Source organism: Clarias gariepinus, chromosome 13 (assembly GCF_024256425.1).
Source record: "Clarias gariepinus isolate MV-2021 ecotype Netherlands chromosome 13, CGAR_prim_01v2, whole genome shotgun sequence".
NCBI lineage: Eukaryota > Metazoa > Chordata > Actinopteri > Siluriformes > Clariidae > Clarias > Clarias gariepinus.
The window spans coordinates 9,465,740-9,489,955 of NC_071112.1; the positions used below are offsets into that span (position 1 = coordinate 9,465,740).

A 24,216-nucleotide genomic window follows, 5' to 3' on the forward strand; every position below is an offset into this window, starting at 1 on the left:
AATCACAAAGACGAGATCTGATAAAGTATCAACGCTTTTATTAAAGGTGAAATTATTTACAGGTAACGAAAGACAATATCCTGCACAAAACTGGGTAAAAAGTGTTTATACATATATATATATATTTATATAGATTTTTATTTATATCCTGCAATAACCTAGAAAAAAAAACTTGAGCGTTCAGCCTAACGTTCAGGAGGCGATATTTACACGAAATATTTACATTTTCACACACTATTTATTTCACTCACAATTCTCTCAGTTAATTAAACATAATGCTTGAGATTGCTGCGACTTGAACAAGAAAAAAAAATCAGAGAAAATAGTTCTTTTTTGTTTACAGTATGGCTCTCAGATATACAGGACACTTATTTGAATTAGTTAATCATAGATGTAAAAAACAATATAATGGCTGAGCAAAACCAAAAAAAAAAAAAACCTTCTAAACAAAAACACAAACCAAAATGAATGATTAAACTATTAATAAAAAAAGATAAGAAGAATTAAGGTGGAATTGATCAAATTACCCAAATCTTTTTCTTATCATTAATTTATAAAAAAATAAAAAATAAATCAGTGATGTGACAAAAATCCCAAATACAGCAAACAATCTACACTCTAAAACAAAGAAAAAGAAAATATATTTAATGCCTTTTTAAACTGAAATGTTTACAAAGAGTGAGAAAATCTGCAAAAAATGCAGAATGTAATACTGAAAATATAAATTATTTCTTTGACCCACCCCCAAGATTAGGACTTAAACCTCACAATGCTAAGCCTTGCCCTATTTTAAACCAGGATCTCCATTATTAATGTGCAGTATTGAAAGGTAGTGTGGCCTGTTTGAGAGCTCGAAACTGTAAAGGTTTAATAGCAAGAGCTAACATGATGTCGAAGTCATTTCAGAAGGCGTTCACATGTATACCTGCACGCTTACATCAATTATAGCAATGCTAAGTTAAATCTAATGTTTTATACCTTAGCTTTATTCAGCCTCACAACTCAAATGAACATAAGTAATTAAATGTAGCTTTTTCTTTATTGCATTAGTTTTCTCACTTAAAAATCAAGCACAGCATTTAAACAATACAAACTACCTTCAAATATCTACCTTAAATATAACAAAACGCTATTTTTACTAAACAGTATGTACCGGTCATCTGCCTTTATTATCATCTCTAAATAAAATTAGCAAATAATTTACTTCTACCACACAGGAGGCCAAAGTGGGAATGATTTAGAGCAGCACCAGTAGGATCACAAGAAACTGGCAACATTTTACTGCCACAAATGCCTTCAAAGTCTTCATTAGTGTTGAGCAGTTGTTGAGCGTAGTTCTGCGCAGCTTCAAGACTAATTAGTGCTCGTGTTTTTTTTGGTGTAAGTGTAAGTAGGTTTCGCAACTTCCTCAGAGTTTGGAGAAAAGAGCAGATCAGAGGCTTAACATACACAACTTTTGATAATATAAAGCCATAAAAAGGCATTTCTGTTGCACCACTCAGAACCTCGTGCACTTGGCACAGAATCAAGTCAGTCAGTGATCAGTCATGGGTGATCAAGCTGAAAATCCAGCCAATTCTGGTCACTAGCTGATCAAGCGGTGCATCTCTATTATAAACGTAAAATAAATCATTTAAAAATCTATATTGGAGTCAATGTGGCGATACAGGAACCAACAATCGAAAGAATAGCAATCCATAACTGATTTTATTTCCCCCTCATCTCTAGGAGCAGTAAATATTTGTCTACACTTTCACTTCACGGCATGTGTGTTTTATTATTTAATTGATTTACGACATTACTAATAAATAAAAATTTTCTAATTTCTGATTTGTACATTGAAGCTTATTTGCTTTGACTTTACCAATATGGCCGCCAGGCTTCAGGCAGAAATGACCCATATGTCGACTCCTGCTATTGTACCTCCACGTTGAACATTACATATTACTGCTTTAAGTTGAAATCCTGATTCATAACAGAGTTTAAACCAATGATTTTTAAAGAAAAAAAATAATTTAAGGGTGGAATTGTTTCATTCCAGTCAGATTAAATCAAGAAATCAAGTAATAACTGTGAAATTCTATCATGAAAACAATTTTTACAAGATTCATTGCAAACTAAAAATAAGAATGAGCTGCAGGTGGAATAACAAAGAATTCAAAATTATACGACTATCATTTAATTCCTTAATTCTGCAATTGAAAATAAAAATTGCAGACAAAAAATATGTATTCGTTTAAATAAGTTACCTTATTTAATTAAGAATGTTTTCACATTAGGACACTTGTTTGTTAATTGTTTGCGAGAATACACCCCCAAAGGGTAAGTTAGGGTCAGGGCCTGGTTCATTTCGGTCAGTGCGAACACAAGTGTTCCAAACTCGGGAACCATGCCCGGGCCAACCTGAAAAATTGGTCTCGAGGACAGTACAGAATAATCGGGCACAGATCGAATCAGATAAAAAATCCAATCGTACCTGAGCACATAAATAGATCGCTGTTTAAATGCAACATCATCAATGCTGTCCCCAAAATTTTCATGTGCGTGTAGCACGCGTTAATCTTATCCTCTGATCTACACAGCCATAGTTGATAAAGTAAGAAAATCTCACGAGAGCGTCGCAGTTAAAATTTTTCCTAAAATATCAATATTAGGCATGGCACAAAAACGATCTTCCGTGTTCTCTTCTTGTCTGGTATTTAATGGTGGCTCACAAACCAAGTAGGTGCAAACTGCCACCTGCTGTATCGGGAAGTGTAAATATGCAGGTGTACATGAGTAGAGAGAACAAAAATATAATGCAAACGCTGGCCAGCGGGGAGTGAGGAGCAATCTTTTGCAAATCAATTGATGGTGGCGATGGTGGCAGCTGCTATTTGAACCATAAACTTTAGATTTAAACATTTTATTTGTGCATGTTTATCCTCCTTCGCCACTGAAGAACTCATTTAAAATGACTTAAAAAAAATGTATTTGTATTTTATTCTCATAGTCCAAAAACCCTGTGTAATTAACTTAAGCTCCATTTAAATGACTCTATATATACTTAAAGTTTATTCCATCTTTTAAATTCATTTTTGAAAGAAAAAATAATAATAAGATTAAGATTTAAAATCAAGATCATTTTACATTTTCCAAATTAATGTTTATTATTTAGACATCATTAGTTCATAATTGAAATAAACTGTGTAATTTAAATTAAACAAAAAGTAAGAGTTCATATTTGCTCAAGTGTGTGTGGGTGTGTGTCAGCAGTATGAGAAAAACAGAATGCATGTCTGTGTGTCGTAAGGGTGTCGCCATACTGATGTTTACAAACTCTTGGGTTGCCAGCTCCTCTGAAATCCGGCGCTAACAATGCTCCAGGTAGTCGATGACTCGGGAGATGGATTTTTGTCCCGTGGTTCCGACTGCGCACTATGGATTAGGGAACGAGTAAACGTGAGCAAGAGACAGACATGGCCACACACTGTAAAAAAAAGGAACCTTAACCACTGCCGCGTGTACAAGAGTCTCTGTGAACTGGATGCGAACAATTAAAATCTCCATTCTAAGTGTTTATGCTTAAGTGTTAGACTTTTTCTAAGTGTAAAAGTTAAAGCTTTAGAAGCTGATCTGTTTCAGATGAGGAGGTGAGAGAGCTGGAAAGAGTAAATTAATAAAAGCACTCCCACATCGCTTTGTTTAAACTGATGCTAAAGCTAAATCCGGCTGCAAACAGTATCATGGCTAGTGTCTGGAAGTAAAACAAAACAAATTTGAAATGCTGTAATAGGCCACAAACGCATAAAAAACATGTGTGTAGTAAAAACACAGACCCTTTCGATTATCCTGATTAAACTTATAATTGCTAATTCTGGTAACCCTGATAATTTGCGGTAACAAACACTGCTTTATTCAGAGTTTCGCTGTCAGCTCTACGAGGCGTGTCGCTCCCAGATGTCTTAAACGCTTTTATTAATTTTAGAATGATGGATGTTTTGGAACAGTTTAATCAGACGCTGTGTCTCGTCCTTAGGCCCGCTGGGAGCCCGTTGCAGACGAGCGCCATCCTGCAGAGCATCATTCGAACCAGAGCAGCACTTTACACCCATCAGATGTAACATTAGACCCACCTGTCTCATACTGTTGTGTGAAAGTCACTCAGACCCTTACAGTTGCCCATTTTTCCTCTTTTAACTCTAAGGCCTGTTCACTTACTGCTTACTTCATCCCACCTCTGGCAAGTGGCATCACTTTCACTTCACCCGTCAGTGGGTTTAACTTTACAGCTGATTAGTGTGTATCTGTGTACATTGCAGCAGCGTGAGCATTCTATAAATATATAATTATCTTGACATGAACATCAGAGAGACTAAAAGGAACAAAAACCTTTCTCTCTTTCACTCTCTCATAATGAAACCCTACCATCTGACCCATCATTAGCTAGCTTCCGTTTAGGGTCCACCTTGCCCAGTTGCTTAGCAACAGCAATCTCACAACTGGAAACGCTACTGTGTGTTTAAATTTAACTATTAATAACAGCACAAGCTCTGTTTGAACACAATTAATATTAATGTGACAAAAGGTTCAAATAATATGTGATAATTACTACTATGACATATAATTACTGTTACTGTTCATTAATGCCTTACTATTATTAATATTATTTTTTGTGCAGTTTACCGTCAGGTTCATGAAGTTGAGGAACTTCTTCAGCATCTCAGTCATGATAGAGAAATCTCCTTTAGGCAGGCTCTCTCTCACAGCATTCACATTTACCTATCACATACGCGCGCACACACATCAGAAATGCTAAAGCTTACAGCTATTACATTGTATTACAGTCTTGTTACATGCTTATTACATCATAATAACTACATTATATACAGTTAGGAAGAAAGGTAGTGCAGTTACTGACCGGACTGTCCTGACACACACATCCCAGCAGAAGGGCAGTGTATGATGCCACTATACTGTCCTCCATGTGTTTCCCAGCATGCTGCAGAACTAACACACACAATCATATATGATTACAACAAGCAGAAACATGATACATAAAAACAGGCAGAAGCTTTCTACACTGACATGTAGAAAGACACACGCGTAGTCTTGTAGTGTGTAGTATAAATGCCTGAATATTTCCACGGGTGTGTACCTTTATTAAAATCAAGCTCTTCCTCCTCTTCCTCTTTCTCCTTGTCCTTCTTGTCGTCAGTGTTCTCTTCTGAGGCGACCCACTGCATCTCTCCACTGGTCACCTGCCACTGTCCGCTCTCATCCGCCTGAGACTTCGGGGCCTCGCTGATGATGTCATCGGCCTGCGCCTCGGCTTGCACAGCTGCTCGCTCGCGCTCCAGGAAGAGCTGTGTGCACACACAAAATGATTGATTTCTCAGCGAATATTAATAATCACAGCAACCCTGAAGATGTGTGACTCAGCAGCAATTCCATCATCAACAAGCGACAGATTTCATTTCTTTATTGCATGTAAATTAGATATATGATGCTATAAAGCTGCAGTTACTGTCAAATTAATCAGTGCTGGGACCTTTTATATGATAACACTAATGAATCAATACTCATACTAAAATCTCTCCATGCTTATTCTTATCCTTATGAGTCGTTACAGTGTCTCGGTATGTCAGCAGTGTCGTGATTCCTGATGAGTCACTACAGTGACTCGTTTACACCACAGTTGTGATTCTTTTAAATAAGCAATACAGTGATGAGTTTATGTTAACGCCTCAATGCCAAGGTTCTAATCTTAATGAATCAGTATAGCGACACGCTTTGGTCAAAGTAATGATTTTTATACTAATAAATCATTACAATGTCTTGTTTATGTTTCTGCTTCAGTCTTATGATAAGTCAATGTTGCCTTTTCTAATAATTATCATGATTTTCATCCTTACAAATCAGAGCTGTGATATGAACCATGACTCAGTGTTCAATTCTTACCCTAATGAAATATTAACTTAGTGTTGTTATTTTTCATGGCTCCCATCCTAATAGATCAGTGCTGTGACTCTTGAGCTAAGAGTAAGGCATATGGAAATAAATCTTCTTTAAAAAAAAAAAAAAATCAAGTACATTTATTTTTGTTAAATTCAATGTTAATGTAGAGACTTTTATACAGTTCTACACATTTTGGCTGGTACGGTATTAAATAGTGCAAATCAGTAGAGTGATTCCTGTATGCTGCTGCCCCCTGGTGAACTGTAATGGTGCAGCAGGCAAACAATGTGGGCTAAACTGTCAACCAATTCCAAACATACCTGCACCAGTGCAGCGAGAGCACTTAAAGTTTCAAGTCTCTTCTCCTTCTTCTCTTCCATCCCATCCTCTTCTTTTTTCACCTCCTTCTCTTCGTCTACCTTCACATCTTTCTCCGTTTCTGGCAAACCGCTTAAATTCACTTTCAGTTCCACCAGACAGTGTCTGTTTCTGGAGCTGTACTCCACCAGGTTTATTAGCAGACCCAAACCCTGTATGTGCACATCCACATACACACAATCACTTAAAGAAGCTTAAAAGTTGAGTTGTTATTACTAGATGTGTATAATATTATTTATTTATGTATAATGCTAATAAACAGTAATTTATTGGTTGGCGGTATATAAAGACATACGAGCACACGGATGTCAAATCTCTGCTCCTGTGGGAGAAACTGAGGAACTTTAAGGACACAGTTCAGGACAGTCATGATTAATTCGTCCTGCTCGCCCATCTTCGTGCTGCCCCACTCTGTCAGACACACACAGACAGACAGAAATTGCGACAACAATTTTGGTCATGTTGTATTTCTAAGCATTTTCTTCAGGCTCTTCAATACTGTAATAGGGAGATACACTAATACGTTTATACCACAATCATGATCATTACTGTAATCAATCAATTATATGACTGTTTCATAAGAATGAGTCTGTGAAATGATTCTTAGCATAATGATAAATTCTGTGACTCCTTTAAACTGGTGACTCATTGTCATGATTCTTATTTAATGAATCAGTTTGATGACTTCATTATATTACAACGGTCATGGTTTCTACTCTAACATATGAGTTTAATGACTACTTTATACTAATGACTTACTATCATTATACTAAATGTAATAAATCAGTTACATTACACTTTTATTCTAATGACACTCAATCATGAATCAATACCATACCTCTTTCATCCTAATGATTCTTATTGTAATGAATTAGTTCTGTGACTCGTTTATCCCAGTGACTCCATTGTCATGATCCTTATTACATGTCTTATTCATTCCAATGACTCATTGGAATTATACTTGATACATTATACTAATGAATCAGTTTCAAGACTAAGGACTCAACTAAGGGCTCTCATTGTCATGATTCTTTTTGTAATTAATCAGTTATGTGACTCGCTTGACTCAATATCTTTATCATTCTCAGACTTTTTGAAGCCAGTTACTGTGCCGTAATACTTAATGTAATGAATCAGTTACTTCCTCGCAGGAATGACGACTGTGTTATGATTCTTAGTGCAATTAATTAGTTCTGCAACTCCTAAATCTATGACTCAATACCCTGATTCTTAGTATAATTAATACATTTGATGACTTTTATAATCTTCCTTATTTTAAAGATTTATAATAAGATAATAATGACTCGGTCACCTGACACTCATTCTATTGAATCTGGACTCTTTTAGGTTATTGACTGTTTTAAACAAATAAACAAAATGCGACAAAAAGATTATAAAACTGTGATATGTGATTGCGCGTGTGGGTGTGCGTGTGTGTGTAGGCACATGTTACCATTATCATGTGTGAGGTTCAGCATCACGCCTAGCACTGCCCTCAAACAGTCCTCCACTGCTTTTCCCACGTTGCTATGGTTACTGTGAGTGGAGTCTGCACCAGAGTTAAAGCCATCACGGCAGAAGAGCTGAATCATGGACTCGCAATGCCCCAGGGCCCTACACACACACACACATAATATGGACAAACATTACAAAGACACAAATTTTAACTCTTATGTTTCACTGAATCAAAATAGCAGAGTCTCTTACTCTCTCTCTATCTCACACATACAGATACACACCTGGCTGAGGAAATGATCAGTTGTGAGTCTTTGTAGGCAATCAGGTAGGACTGATTCTCTGGATTATGAACTGTTACCTGGTGAAAGCATACATAATTATAAGTCATAACAGTTCCTAATTGCTTTCTGGATATGTCTAACTAAAATAAATGTTATCCTTTTCGTTTTACACCCATCAATGCTGAGGGGATACCGGAGAAAATAATTAAGGCTTTTTCTTACTCTCCTTGTTGCAAATAATGCTGTATTTTTTTTCCATGACAATGAATCAGTATTTTTGTTATCTTAATGAAATCTGAGCTAGGACCCAAAAAAGTCCACATCTGCGACACATACCTGCCTGCCCAGAGTATCATCAATGACTAAGGACTACTAAGGTGTAGAATTACTGTCGATGTATTTAAGTATGTGCACAGTGTGGGCTCTGATGAGTACGACAACTTTCAGCTTTTAAATTCACATGGCTAACTAAAAGAAAACTTGCTTTCAAAAATGTTCTTAAGCGTGGTGTCTGCTTTTGGTGTTTGTGGCAACTTGTGCTGCCTTGCCCACTTATTAACATCATAAAAAAGGAACAGTTTTGTATTTTCTATGTCTATAATAAAACTGTAATGCTGGTGTATCTGTACATAGCAAAAACATTATTTGGGAGAACGTATGATAAGTAATAGAACATCTTTAAAAAGGTTTTTGGAATTTTGGTCTGTCTATTTGTGCACATATCACATAAAAACTACATAATTCATTGTAATGGGGGTCTTTACACGTTTCTTTGACAGAGCTTGAAGTAATATAGAGGCTTTGTTTTATTGCAATTAACCCACAGGAAGAGATCTCCTACTTTGAAATTTAAATGAAAAATATCATAAAAAATATTATTACTTCATGCCAAAATTTAATAGATGGTGCTGTACATTTTTAGATGCGCTTATGAATGTGCAATTAAAATGTACTTAATAAACGCGATCTCACACCTTCATTCCGCATACTTCACGGTAACACGTAAAATGTTTTATTAATTTCAAAATTCAACAGATGCCACCGAACATTTTTTTAAGACCGTGCTCAAGAGTGTGCAATTAAATTCCACACAAACAAATTTACACATTTAGTAATGATAATATTCCTCCAACCCAGCATAAAGTGAAAGTGATGCACTCACACTCTCTAGAACACGTAAACAGCGCTCTGCTCCCCATAGCGAGGCCACCAGGTTCTCATTCTCATCATCTGTATCTAGGTTTTCCACACACTCTTTCACTGAGACAGAGATAAGCAGCACATTCATTAATATTTCCATATTATTAATGTTATTAACTGATGTGATGACAGAGCCATGAAACAAAAACAGAACTAAATCTGAAATAATGTTACTACTATGTACATTGTATTAGATCAAACAATGATGGCAAACACTAATGCCGCTGTTTAATGTGTGTGCACCTTTATCTATAATGTGGTCCAGTCCTCCCAGTAAGCGGAGCTCTTCTTTAAACCAGTCTCCTGCTCTCTTAGATGTCAGAGACAGAAGAGTCTCCATCGCCAGATGACCCGTCTACAACAGATTAAAGAAAAAAAAAATTATTCTCCTCTCATGACTCTGTATTCTAATTAAAACAATTAGACTAACTTCTAATAAATCAGCACTTGGCATTTGATTCATTTAATGAATCAGTGCTATACAGTCACATTCCCTCCCCCCAAAATGAATCACTGCTTCACTGTGACTCTTGACTATCCAAAGTCGTTATTTAAATGAATCAGAGCTCTATCGTGAGACTTTTTCTCTTTAAATGAACCAGTGCTGTACAGTGAACCTTTTCTCCACATAAATCAGTACTGTACGATGGTATCTGAGTCTCTAAATAAATCCAATGTTATACAGTGACTCTTCATTACCCAAATTAATCACTTTACTAAACAAATTTATTAGTGGACTAACTTGATTTCTTCGTAAATCATTGCTGTACTGTGAATCTCGATACTCCAAACAAATCAGCAACTCGCTATTGAATTAGTGATGCTAATTCTGCATCTAATAAATCTTATTTAGCTATGTCAGTATTCCTTTATTAACTATTGCTTTATTTGTAGCGATTGAAATGACTTGGAGTCATGACTCACAGTGATGTTGTCTAGATCCAGGTGTTTGTTGTGTACAGTTTCACACAGTTTCTGTATTTTCTCCTTGACTTTGCTTTGATGATCCTCCTCCTCGTCCTGTTCCAGCTCCAAAAGACGGATCATCAGCTCCAGACAGGCACGATCCAGGTCCATGTTGAGCCGGTCACGACTGAGGATGTACAGCAGAGCTGCTGTGCACAACGCCAGGTTCTGACCATGCACACATACAATTTTATTATTATTATAATTACACTACAAATACGCAATGATCATAATTAGATTTATGTAATAGTTACCGGATGTTGTGGTGCATCACTCAGCATGTTGAAAACCTGAGCCACTTTTCCTCGTGCTCTTAAGTGCATGCGGAAACTCGGCATGGCACAGCGTGTAGCTAAACTGATTATACTGTGCACAAACACACAAGCAGATGTAAACAGTGACAAAATAATTGCTGGCACAAATTTGCTGCACAGTTTGTGTATGCAGATGCGGTGTGTGCACCTCAGATTTTGCGTATATACCTAAGGCAGCGTGTGTGTAGAGGCTGTGTGCTCTTCAGTCCCGTTTCCAGATACTCAAAGTCATCTGTAAATTCTTGATTCTCTCCGAATTCCACAACGTCGTTAAAGTGCTTCACGTGCTGGACAACTGTGTACAACTACACATACACACACACACACATTATAACTGGAGCTGCACAATTATCGCATAAGAAGGTGGACCTCTGTAATTACTCAACTGCAAAAGGCTGCATTTTACTACAGTTAACATATACATAGTCAAGAATTTACATCAAGTTGGGCAATAAATTAAGTATTTGTATTAAAAGTATTAATTGTGCCTTAATTAATTGTGACTAAATTAGGGCTGGGTGATATAGCTGAAAACTGTATCATGATATCAGTGTTTCATATCGGTCGATATCAATAATTATTGATATTTTTTATGACCCATTTAAAATAAGGACCAGGTCCTCTTATCATAATTCCCTCAGTTATTAAGACAGAAATGTCAACAACCATGGAAAACTCAAATAATTAAAATGTAAACATAAGTCTAAAGTCACAATGAACACAACAAATCTCTAAACATTTAAGGTGCAAAATGAAAGAAAATGTAAGAAATGCTTAATAAAGTGTAATAAAATAGTGCAAAGTGTTTGATTTAAACAGAGAAACCTGAAGATTTAGTGCAAGTTTAGTGCTAGGAAGTTCACTGGCTGACAGATTCTTGCTGCACAGATTTTTTTACATTACATACAGCTTAGGAATGGGAGTCTTAGAAAAGTACTTTCATCAGGAAGAACATAGCGTGGGTCAAGCAGGTGTATAAACTTTTTATAACCTGGCTTCTCGACAGTGCTAAGCGGAAGCATGTCTTTGGCTATATGACATGCCACTGCCTCCATTATATCTTTGTACCATTTAGATTCTTTGTCATAAGGCACTGATGCAGAGTACTGTACCTCTCTATGGGGGTCTGCTGCTTGTGCAGTGTTGCAGCTACAGATGGTACATCAAGTTCGTGGTATTACCAGTCTTGTCAGGGACGACGGTCTTGCATAATTTGCGACGACATTGGTCTGACTATGGTCAGACTTATAATATCCAAAAAAACTGCCATACTGGCGAGCTGACTTTTCCTCTTTTATTTACAATTTTCTCGCTCGCTGCGGCACTCATTTTTTGCTTATGAAGAGGAATCCTGCAGACCAGCACGAGACAACGATATGGCGCAAAAAAAACGTGATACTTTTACATGATTGGCTGTTAGCGTATCACTCCCTACGTTGCTAGGTTACCAGAGAGCGAGTGCCTTTGTTAATGCAACCAAACTAGCTTCGCAACCTGTTTTCTTCCGACAAAGAATGAAAAATATTGAACGTTTTATCGAACACATTTTTTATTGATATCGATCATGTGTCTGTCACGATACATATCGTTATCGTTTTATCGCCCAGGCCTAGACTAAATGGTACATTTTATAGTTGCATATCAAAGTTTAAATTACAATCACAATCTTCTTCTTCTTTGTCTTTCGGCTGTTCCCTTTCAGGGGTCGCCACAGCGAATCATCTGCCTCCATCTAACCCTATCCTCTGCCTCCTCTTCTCTCACACCAACTAACTTCATGTCCTCTCTCACTGCATCCATAAATCTCCTCTTTGGTCTTCCTCTAGACCTCCTGCCTGGCAGTTCCAACCTCAGCATCCTTCTACCGATATATTCACAATCTATTCTCTGAACATGCCCAAACCACCTCAATCTGGCCTCTCTGACTTTATCTCCAAAACATCTAACGTGGGTTGTCCCTCTGATAAACTCATTCTTAATCCTATCCATCCTTGTCACTCCCAAAGAGAACCTCAACATCTTCAGCTCTGCTACCTCCAACTCTGCCTCCTGTCTTTTCTTCAGCACCACTGTCTCTAAGCCGTAGAGCATCGCTGGTCTCACCACTGTCCTGTACACCTTTCCTTTCATTCTCGCTGATACTCCTTTATCGCACAACAAACCTGACACTTTTCTCCACCCATTCCAACCTGCCTGTACCCGCCTCTTCACCTCCTTTGAACACTCTCCGTTGCTCTGGACTGTTGACCCTAAGTACTTAAAATCCTGCACCTTCAAATTACAATCACAATATCTGTCTAAATAATCACAATGTGGTTTTAGGATCAAATTGTAAAGGCCAAATTTGACTACAAAAACGCTTTATAATAAGATTTTATTATACTCACAACCTTCGCAGTACACTCTTTACAAATTGCACTACGCTTACCGTAAGTACATCATGCTACAAATTACACTAAACATACCTGATTACTATACATACATTGCTTTCTGCATTAACTTCTGTATGTGCATTTAATTTTGAAAAAATTTACAGGCTTAGCTTAAAGCAGACCTTTAATATCTCTTTTCGATACTTCTGAACTGTGCTCTGGACTGCGTGGTCTAGGAGTTGATTATGCTGTATAAATTGTCACAATTCCTAGCTGCTAGAATAAACAACTTAGTCTGGAGGTTTTTATTTATCAGAGATGTGAAATTACCTGTTGCTCCTTAATAAACTTCTTGCTCATTCTTAATCACAAACTTGGAAATCTGCAATCTTGATTAGCTTAATACGTATTTGAACTAATTCTAGTGCACTCGACTCACTACACACTGCACTGGTACAATCAGTGTTAACCCATATTCAGTATTATGCTTATTCTATTGTAAAATATATTTTCAAAAATTTCCCATGATGCATTGTTCACCTCCTTTTGTTCTGCAGTAGTAGTGTGTGGGCTGGGCTCAGTGGGTGGGGTCACAGATTTAGTGACTTTAGGGGGAGGTGGAGGGGCTTTAAACACGTCGTCGTCTTTTGGAGAATTCATGTCCTTGCTTACGTTTGACAAACTCGACTTCTAGAAGAGAAACACAAACACTCTTTTATATATTAAATGTTTTTTTTAAATGCTGTAAAGTCTATGCTTATTGAACAGAATACAATATCAAGGGGGTTAAAGGTCAGGACGTACAGGTGTGACGTCACTGTGTGAGGGGAGTGAAGTTTCCTCTGGTTCAGGCTCATTCCAGTGACGAGCGTTGTACACAGCTTTAGTAGAAATCTGAGACACACAAATAAGATCATAAACTGAGAAAGAGAGAGAGAGAGAGATGGCGCACAATTGGGGTCAGAGGTCATTTTGTACCTTTTTGAAGATTTTGCGACTGATGAGTTTGTCAGTGTGTTTTTCTGCTCGTTCTCTCTGCGAGTCTGGGCCGACAGAGTTCGTCTCATCCTGCCACTCCTGAGGATCTAAAACACACACCCTCAAATTCTGCCTGCTTTCACACAAACACCTACACAATAATTAATTATTCTAAAATAACAGTTTTTTTGTGGACATCTTAATAGAAAATAAACATAAGAAAAAAAGCCCTTTTTTTTAACTTTTGCCTTATTTTGGGTTGTTTACACTAGAACAAAAACACGAAAACCACCAAGAACAGTAGGGGTGCCCTGAGAGCATAATTCCTTGAAATAATTTGGTCACTTTTTAAAGATTTTTTTGGGGAAAAGGGTTACGGTTAGGGCCAATAATCAGGCCAATTTCCAAGTGGAACAAACTGTCTGGGTATAAGTGAACTACACTTTGGGTTCCAGTACTAATGTTTCTGTTTGGCCTTTTTTTTATTTAATTTATTTTTTTATCTCAAAGCAGGCAAGATTTTAGCCCAGCAAGGAATTTCTCAGTGCAATCTGGCAACCCACGCACAATCAGAGCAAGCAATCAGAAAAGGGAAAAAATGGAAAAAGGGGGGGCAAATTTTCAGACACAGACACACTGTGGGAAAACTTCGCACATGGTGTGTGAAATGTGACAAAAAAGTAAATAATGTATAGATGAATCCCTGCCTGTTGACTGACGATGCCTGACTGCAGACTGTACCTGTGTGTGTAAGATTCTGAGCATCTGAGATCTCAGGACTGTCCGACGTCATCATCCCGATTTCTGCAGCGTCTTTTTTCTTTTTCTTCTTCCCGGGTCGGTCATCCTCATCCTCACTGTCGCTTTCGCTCAGCTCGTCAAAGCCAAAGTATTTGATCTTGTAGCTGGTGCCAGGTTCGGCATCTCCGTCTTCACACGGTCCGTCCTCGAAGCCGAAAAACTCCAGCTTGCACTCCAGCTTAGACTTTGTGGGACGATGCCTTGAAATGTTAAACAAAACAATTAAAAACACATATTAAAAGCTTTCTAATTTTCTTTTTACATGAGAAAGAACATTTGAGCGAGCAAAAACAATGTGAGTGTGTCTCTGTACCTGCTGTACTTTGGAGGTTGTGCTTCTGTTTTTTTCCGGAACATTCCAGCATCCCCGAGATCGGCCGGGGCGGTGCTTACACATTCTTCCACACTGCGATCCATGGAGTCCTGTATGGTCACATTACACACTGACACACACGATGGGTGCAGCAGTGTATAATCTCTGAAACGTCCACGACCTTTCATCTCTGACCCCCCAGACGTAGACACGCTCGATGAGATGGTGCTGAAAACAGGCTTAATGCTGCTGTTTTCTGCCGAAAGCTGGGAATTTTGCAAGTTCTCCTGTTCTCCTTTCTTACTGGCTCTTCGATAAACGCGGTCTCGCGCCGGTTTAATCAGAGGCAGCTGCTCGAAATCGACAGGCCTCTCCACTGGCTCAGAAGCTCCTACTTCCTGTTCGGCAGGTTTACAATCGCCTGACGCAGTGCTGCTTTGTACAGATCCAATGTCCTCTGTGGGCTCGGATGGAGAACTTTCCCTTAAATGATCTATAAAAGCAGTTGAGTCTCTATGGGTGGGTTTAAAATTAGTCCCATGTGCCATGGGTTTAAATCCAGCAATGGTGGGAGAGGGGCTCTGAGTGGGTGTGGCTGGGGGGACACAAAAGTTAATTACAATTTGAATTAAACAAGATGAAACAAAAACCTTTTACTTTACTCCATGCGCTAGATGGTGACACTGAAACACCACCAATCTAATGCAGTACAGCCAAAATGATGAATAAAATATAGATGAATTAATATATATATATTAACATTGTCTGTTAGGTAAATCAGTAGAAAATTTAAGCGTTTTCTCCTGAATTTGTCTCATCATCATCATAGCTCAGGCACACAGCAGTGTACACAGAGGAACAACATTGCACCTGTAACTTGCTGACCAGGGATCAGACACAAACGGAGCTTCACCACATGCTGCATTAACATTCGTTATTCAGTTCCAAATCGCTTTATTTGTGTAACACATAACTTGCTAACGCAACACTGAAGTAAACATGTGTAAAGTTCGCTGTCCCGATGCGAGCACAGTTGGCTGTAACGGTTAAGGCTCTGGGTTACTGATCAGAGGTTCACCATAAAGCTATCCATGTTAATATCTTAAGCAAGGATTTTAACCCCGTCTACTCTGGGGGGGCTGCTGTATCCTGCCCAACCCTGCACTCTGCCCCGGCTTCCTCACTGGGATACACAAAAAAAATAATTTCTACATGTGATGTAGAGGATATTTGAGAAATAAATTAAACTGGATCTTAAATCTAAGAGATAAAACAAAGCAAAGAGGCAGCAAAATCTTCAAGTACAGTGGAACCTCGGATTACGAGCACAATTCGTTCCGGAAGTGGGGTCGTATTCCAACACACTCGTAAACCAAATTTAATTTTCCCATAAGAAATAATGGAAACTTAAATTTTTCGTTCCACAGCCCAAAAAAATTTATACATAAAAATTATTAATACAAAATATTAAGTAAAAATAAAACAAATTAACCTGCACGTTACCTTTAAAAAAAGTAAAAAATAAATCCCGGCAGATAAGCGTTTCCCTTTTGTGCACGCAGACGCTGTGTATGTGTGTGCGTGTGTGTGTGTGAGGCTAGAGTAAGTGGAGACTTTTGCTTTCAGCCCCTCCTGTCTCCCCCTCCTCATCTTACACATTCAAACTTTCTCCTCTTGTTTAAACACACTCACACACACATTAACGGAAAGACTGTTGTTCTCTTCTAAATTATTAAAGCTTCTCCGTTTTTTTTATGTTGCTCGCGACAGCGTAACAGCATGTTAATTCATGCTCGTGTAATAATCAGATGGACAAACTCATCTATGCCTGCCCTTTCTTTTATTTTCTGCATTTCAGGTTATAGTACAAACTTTCGGTGGATCCTGCACTTAAATCCAACTAAAAACACTACTATAGAACAAAACTCAGGCTCTATATCCTAACAAAACAGACACCGGACTGCATTACCCACAATGCATCTCCCGCACTGGACTACACTTTTGTAAACAGCGGTCATAAATCAACGTCTCTCTCCCGCTACACTGTTTTATCTAAAAAAAAAAAAAAAGCAATAAACATCACGAAAGACACTCGTGTGAGAACAGAATCACTGCTGTAAAGTAAAACGAACAAACAAATTACCCAGCACCTTACCTCTTAAAAGATTTGCGACAGAGTTTCTTCAGAGAGCAGAGTGTGTGCCTCTGGCCTTCATTTCTAGAGCCAGGAGGACGGTAAATAACTAAGATGTGGAGGTTAATTGGAAAGGTTACCTTAACTGTATGAAATTCAAATGATGAAAAACTGAGATGAGACAGGGTGATAGACGAGAAGGACCATCTCTTGGACAACAGGAGACCCGTACCACCACCTCTGCCAGTTTCTCGTGGAGTGTGAGAGAATACATAGCTACACCGGCTGCCCTATCCTCTGCCTGAGTTCTGAAGAGATATCCAGGTCTCAGTTAGCGCCAGAAAGTCAAAAGAGTAATGAGTAGCTAGGGCAGAGATAAAATCTGCTTTCTTTACAGCAGATTGGCAGTTCCAGAGCCCACCTACCACCAGTGCAGGGCAATGAGACAGTACTGGAGGGTAGATGAGGTTTCTGGGGGATCTGCCTCTGCTGTGTGAGTAAAAGCATCTTGGTCTGTGAGAACTGACAGAAATAGGTTGAAGACACATGCTAGACTAAGGTAACTGTCTATAAAACTTGTAATTTCTTGGTAAACAAGAGTTTGAGTATATTCTTTGTGCACTACCTTTGTTGCAGGATATGCTTAGGAGACACCTTCAATATATGTAGCTAAGCCCTGCCCACAATTCACACCTTAAGGAAGCCTGAAACTACTCTTGATTAATTACCTGAGAACAAATTGCTTTAGATCTACTTTAATCACACTGCAATCAACACTACCAAACAGCAAAAACTAGGTACAGGTTACAGTATGAACCAATTGTGTTTCAAAAACAGTACAAACGTTAAAAACCTATCATTTCTGTGCACGCGTGTGTTTTTTGTGAATGAGGGTTTCACACACACACACACACACAGCGTGCGCGCACACACACACACCGCGAATAGGAAGAAAATAGATTTTTAACCTCTGTATTGAGAATTTCTTTTGCCTTACTTGCGCGCACACACACGTGTGTTATAAGAAACAGTACATGCGCTGTACACACGCGCTACCGAACACAAAATAAAATATGTTTCACACACACATAGTCACAGTGTTATAGTAAACAGTACACACGTGCACGGATGTTGATTATACCAGTAAGAGACGAGCACTAAGACCCAGCAGGGGAGACGATTCCGCAGCGCAAGAGAGAAAAATATGGAGTTAATTATGTGCCAAAATTTAACAAACAAACACAATCTGCTTTGCAAAGAAAAAAACGACTTTCTCACAAATGCAGCGTTTTGCAAACAAACACAATCCGATTTGCAAAGAAAAAAATTCAACTTTCTCACAAATGCACCCTCCATATTTTCTCACAAATGCATCCATCCGTATTTTCTCACACATGCGCCCTCCGTATTTTCTCACAAATGTAATGGAGCAACTCCGTCTTCCAAAACAGCAGATGGCGCTATCGGTCAATTTACTCTATTCTCCCGAGACCTCAAACAACGTGTTTATATGGTTTACCCTTATGTCCCAGGGGAATATGAGTGGGAAACAGTTTTGAGGTGTCCATTATATATCCAGACAGCCAGACATATTAACAATCCACTATCTTTAGGATAGAGCCCTGTAGGGGAATAATACAGTTATATCAAACCACAGCTAAATTGACCGATAGCGCCATCTGCTGTTTTGGAAGACGGAGTTGCTCCATTGCATTTGTGAGAAAATACGAAGGGTGCATTTGTGAGAAAATACGGATGGATGCATTTGTGAGAAAATATGGAGGGTGCATTTGTGAGAAAATATGGAGGGTGCATTTGTGAGAAAATACGGATGGATGCATTTGTGAGAAAATACGGATGGATGCATTTGTGAGAAAATATGGAGCGTGCATTTGTGAGAAAGTTGAATTTTTTTCTTTGCAAATCGGATTGTGTTTGTTTGCAAAACGCTGCATTTGTGAGAAAGTCGTTTTTTTCTTTGCAAAGCAGATTGTGTTTGTTTGTTAAATTTTGGCACATAATTAACTCCATAGAAAAACCGTTGGCTTAGTTGTGATCACGTGACGCTCGTCGTCAAAACAAGAAGCGCATGCGTGAAACATGATACTCGGTGCTCGTAAACCAAGAAAATGCTCCTTTTTCAAGTAAAATTTTATTAAAAATATTTGCTCGTCTTGCGGAACACGCATAAACCGCGTTACTCGCAATCCGAGGTTCCACTCAACTAAAAATTTGAAATAAAACCAATAGAAGAGTGAAATAGAAGTGGCAAAAATAAAAGTTTTTTTTATCTTTTATACAGCGTATCCTATATACGGTCTTTGGACAAGAGGTGGGAGCACAGGGCACACACATGCACACACTAGGTTTATTGTCATTCTCAAATTGCTGTAATCTGCGTGTCTTTGGACTGTTGGAAGAAATCAAGTACCCAGAGAAAACCAAGCAAGCACAGGGAGAACGTGCAAACTCCACAGACAGAGAACCCTCGATATACCCTTATATCACACTGAACTCCCAGTTTCATACATCAGTTCCTACTTATGATTTTTTTTTCTTCAAATCGTTATGAATTCATAAATCACACTGGGGAGTACAGGAGTCATACACTAAGACTAAGTATTCGGTTTGTTGACTTATTACAGTTTTTTGAGCATTACATTTTACGGCAGAGATATACCTTTTTAATGAGAGGTATCTTCTGTAGCCAAGAGAGCCCATGGAGACCTATGGCAGGGCTATTACAGCAGCACTCACGGGTGGCTACAAAGCTACAGAGTTGCTATGCCAAGTTATGGCAATGATGTAGTATTTGCCAGGATGTAGTTATCTCTCAACTAACAGTGTAATTGAGCGTTACCTGAGTTGGCTCCAATCTTCGCGTTCTGTCCACTCTGTTCTGCCTCGGACCCTCGGGAAGTCTTGCTCTGCTCCTCTTCATCACTGTCGAAGCCAAATGGGTCATCTTCCTCATCGTCATGCTCCAGACGGGGCTTTTTGTGCAGCGAGGACGTGTCGGGTACGGTGGATGTATGAGCAGGGCGTCTGGAGCCAAGCTGGGCTTTATATGTCGTCTCTCCCCATTTAGTGCTGAGCGTGGCTTTCCTGTTACCGAACACCTCCTCGAACTTGGAGTTCGCCTCACCGCCCTTCCGTGTGTATGTTTTGCTGAACTTGGTTGTCATGGTTAGATAAGATGTGTTACATATTCCCTAAATGGAGACATTTCAAATACATCGCTACAGTTACAAACAAATCAGGTACTATAGATGTATGTCCATAAACATTAACCAGAATTGCATTCCACTTAGCATTTCTAAAACATTTTCTGCACATTTCTGAACCTTTAAAATTGTACAGTTACCTATGACCATGACATCCACATGTCTTTGTTATATGCTGATTTTGGAGCGTAGCTGTTTGGATTTGTGTTTATTCGCACACAGTACACAAGCATTATTAAGTTTAGGAGCAGGATGTCAAGAATGCTCCAGTTCAACCCAAAGAAGTGCCTCAATAGGCTTGAGCTGAATCAGGGCTCTGTGGAGGACACACAAGTTCTTCTAGTGCAACCTTCATAGAGCTGGCTTTGAGGATCTCAAACCTAAAAGGTTTGGGCCTCTTAGTTACTCTACAGCATACAGAGACACATTCTACACTGTTCTGTAATTGTTCTTCCTGCTGCTTCTTCTTTCAGTAGGTTGGGTATATTACAGCCAACTGTAGGTCTCATTCTTCCTCATATTTCCAGCCTCTTAATGTCAATTTTCCAGACCAGCCTTCCTTAAAACTTCTAATGCGTCCTGCCCTGATTTTTTTCTTGACTTGTTCTGTGGTTTGAACACTTTGTCTGTTTTAACCGCTACTTCCACACACACTTTCTTCTCAACACATTTCCTCATAGTACTACTCAGCACCTACAGCAGTTGGAGTTCTGCAGGTTGCATCAAAACCACCTATAGATCTCAGCATCCCAGTCTTCCCATGCTTTCTGCTTTGTGGTAAAGCCCCATAAGACATCATGTTCAGGGGTGCATATACTTTTGATCAGGCAATATGTAAGGTTTTATAATAAAACACAAAGGTAGAGTAAAATGAATAATCTTGGTAGGAAAATATGATAAACACATGATTATCCTTAAATGGCTAAGCTAAAATGAAATGTAAAATTAAGTCTATAAATTGAATAAAGTTATTATTCGACCTTTGATGACGTAAAAATCGATTTCAGGCAAATTTCTTGTGCACATTTATATATTATAGATGAATATATGAAAGTTAGACGTAAATAAGCAAGCTTCCGCAAATCAGATTATAATTACTTAATGAATTAGAATGCATAATGCACTGCATATAAAAATATGCAAATAATTTTATGATTATTTTTATCACCATGATGACCAAGGTTAGCTGTTAGCATTAGCTTATAGTTCAAAACCTGCGGCTCAATGTCACATTTACACACCTCACACGAAGGGAAATAAAAAAATATATGAAAAAATAAAAGCGTATCCTTTACATGTTTCTGTTAAAAGTAATGCCATATTTCTTAAAAATAATAAAAAGCAATAAATATAAAGCTGAGTGATGTCTCACCTGCGGCCTGCTGCTCCCTGCACAGTGCTAATCCGCTAAAGAAAACACCCGCGAGCCTACAGCGCAATAAAATAAATGTAAATACGCATAAACACAAAACTCACAAATTAAAATAAATGCGAAATAATATATCGTGTTTTATATTGTTTTCATTTATTATCTGTTTATAAGCTGTGCTCGGTCGACTATGATGCGCCATGAAAAATAGACCCCGCCCTTTCCGGTCTCAGAAGTAACCGAATATAATTTCCGGTATATACAGATATATTTTCATATCGAATATTGCAAGCTAAATAATATCACTGAACTCATTATTGATGTTTATTTGACGAATGTAAAATATTAAACCGCTAACTTCATTTGCTCTGGTCAGTTTTGGCCTGGGGAACTTATTCAAAAGCGAGCACGAGTACAATACCCGGATGAGAAAGCCGCGTCTAATTGGTTAAAAGGATCTGGTGCGCATTGGGATATGGAGTTCTAACTATAATATACTACAAAATAAGCGACTGCTTCAACTTTCAGTCAAAAGATTAGGACTTTTCAGCACCAAAGATTTTTCAAATTGCTCAGCTTTGTTAGTCTCGAATGACTATATGAGTTAGAGTCAATAAACAAGAAAAGCAGATTTAAAGTATTTAAATAAAAATAATTAAATAGCGATACATATCTTGCACTAAATCGGGTTAAATGATCATTTCTAAACGTAATTTATTTGTTTTAGTTTATTGAGTTTGAAGCGCTCTAAAAAATCACCTGATGGAATAATTAAGTTATTTATTATTTCAAATATTTACAACAAGAATATAGAAATCTCAAGTCAAGTTAAGTAGGCTTTTATCGTTATTTCAACCATACATTCAACATAAATTAACAATACTAACTAGTTAACTAAGAAACCTAATTAGCTGCCTAGCTGAGACAAGACATTGACATTTTAAATAAACAGAAAAGTATCCAAACTAACTCAAGTCCTATACAAAAGAGACAACATAAAGTGCACGTGCAAATGTGCAAACAAGAGCGATAAACTGAAAACATGACCCATTTGAGTACTGTGTTGATGAGGTAATGAGGTAATGAGCTGAAGTAGTGCGAGGAGAAACAATAAAAAAAATCCACATTCCTTGTACAGTAAGTAGCAGCAAAGACAGAAAAGAGTTTTGTGCAAATAACAAGTAATAAATATTGTGCAAAAGAGCAATTACAGGTTGGTGTGAACAATTCTTAGATGGTTGTTGATCAGTGTGTTTGGGCGCGTGTGTTTATCAGTTCAGTCCCAATGTTTTCAGGTACTTAAGTTTAACTGTTTGTGTGTCTGTGTGTGTGTGTGTGTGTGTGTGTGTTTATCAGTCCAGTCCCTCTTTGTCGAAGAGACGGATGGCTTGTGTAAAGAAGCTGTTGCTAAGCTCATGCACAGATTGAACACTATACTGTGCATGTACCTCCACCCAAAAAAGCTTTTATCATATTTATTATATATTGTAAAAACTAAGATAAAAATGTTTCATTTTCGTGCTTTACTACTTAAGCCACAAAAGTTTTGACGAGCGGTTACAGTGAGGTATTGCAGTTTTCTTTGTGACCACTAGATGTCGGTATAAAACCTGGCAGAGTGATGTGTAAAATAATAATAATAATAATAATAATAAATATCAAGCGTAACTTTGTTCAGCACTAAAACAACAGGTTTTGTGATTTCCACCCATTTTGCTATTTATGACTAAGTAATAACTTTATTACTACCACTGCTACCACGATCATTAATAATAGTTATAGTTATAATAATAATAATAATAATAATATTTTTTAAAATCTTTTTTATGGGGATCAATATATGCATAGTTATCTCATAAATGTTTTGCACAAAATCCTGTTAAGTACCACAGAAAGCTGCCGGATTGCATACAGAAAACAAAATCCATTTTCTGTAAATATGTTTGTAATAAAAGTTATTTGTACAATAATTATATTAACTTGCAGCACTTAGTGGTTATAACTGTTGCCTCATAACTCCACTGGGTTGAGGGTTTGGATCCCAACTTCAGTCTGTGTGGGTGGAGTTTGCAGGCTTTACCCTGGAGTTTTCTTCAGGTACTGTACTTTGGTTTCCAGTAGTGAACTGTGATAATTAGAGTTGGGGCTACCATGAGGTCTCTTATAATAAATAAATAAATAAATAAATAAATAAAAATAAAATTTAATTAAATACAAACAAAGGATACACAGTTTTATCCTTATCAGACGATATTTGCTTTGTCAACCCAGCTATGGAAAAAAATTAATAGCTGGTGCTTGGGGAGTGAAGAAGTGCCAGGAGTTTAGCAATAGCCCCAGGATAGCTGATTAGCATAGAGAGCTGAAAACTCGCTAGTCAGTTGTTTCAAACCCCAGAGAAAAATATTACTTTTAGATAGTCACTCCTTTTTTAATTTAAAACAAAACAAAGAGCAAGAAAGAGGAATCCTGTAAACTATAATTGAAGAAA

The 24,216-nt window shown here is 37.9% G+C and overlaps 1 protein-coding gene across 1 annotated transcript; it reads right to left on the reverse strand.

Annotated features, from left to right (window-relative positions):
* Positions 1-1,366: 1,366 nt before the first annotated feature.
* wapla (WAPL cohesin release factor a) lies at positions 1,367-21,937 on the reverse strand. The gene is made up of 20 exons (XM_053509707.1): positions 21,729-21,937; positions 19,993-20,344; positions 14,999-15,593; positions 14,626-14,885; positions 13,885-13,991; positions 13,711-13,800; positions 13,447-13,596; positions 10,703-10,839; positions 10,475-10,586; positions 10,179-10,388; positions 9,498-9,609; positions 9,217-9,314; positions 8,055-8,131; positions 7,769-7,929; positions 6,611-6,726; positions 6,258-6,467; positions 5,138-5,345; positions 4,901-4,989; positions 4,666-4,761; positions 1,367-3,417 (listed from the first exon to the last, which is right to left on the reverse strand). Exons 2-20 carry the CDS (start codon positions 20,315-20,317, stop codon positions 3,352-3,354), a joined length of 3,219 nt encoding a protein of 1,072 aa, XP_053365682.1. The 5' UTR covers positions 20,318-20,344; positions 21,729-21,937; the 3' UTR covers positions 1,367-3,351.
* Positions 21,938-24,216: the final 2,279 nt, after the last annotated feature.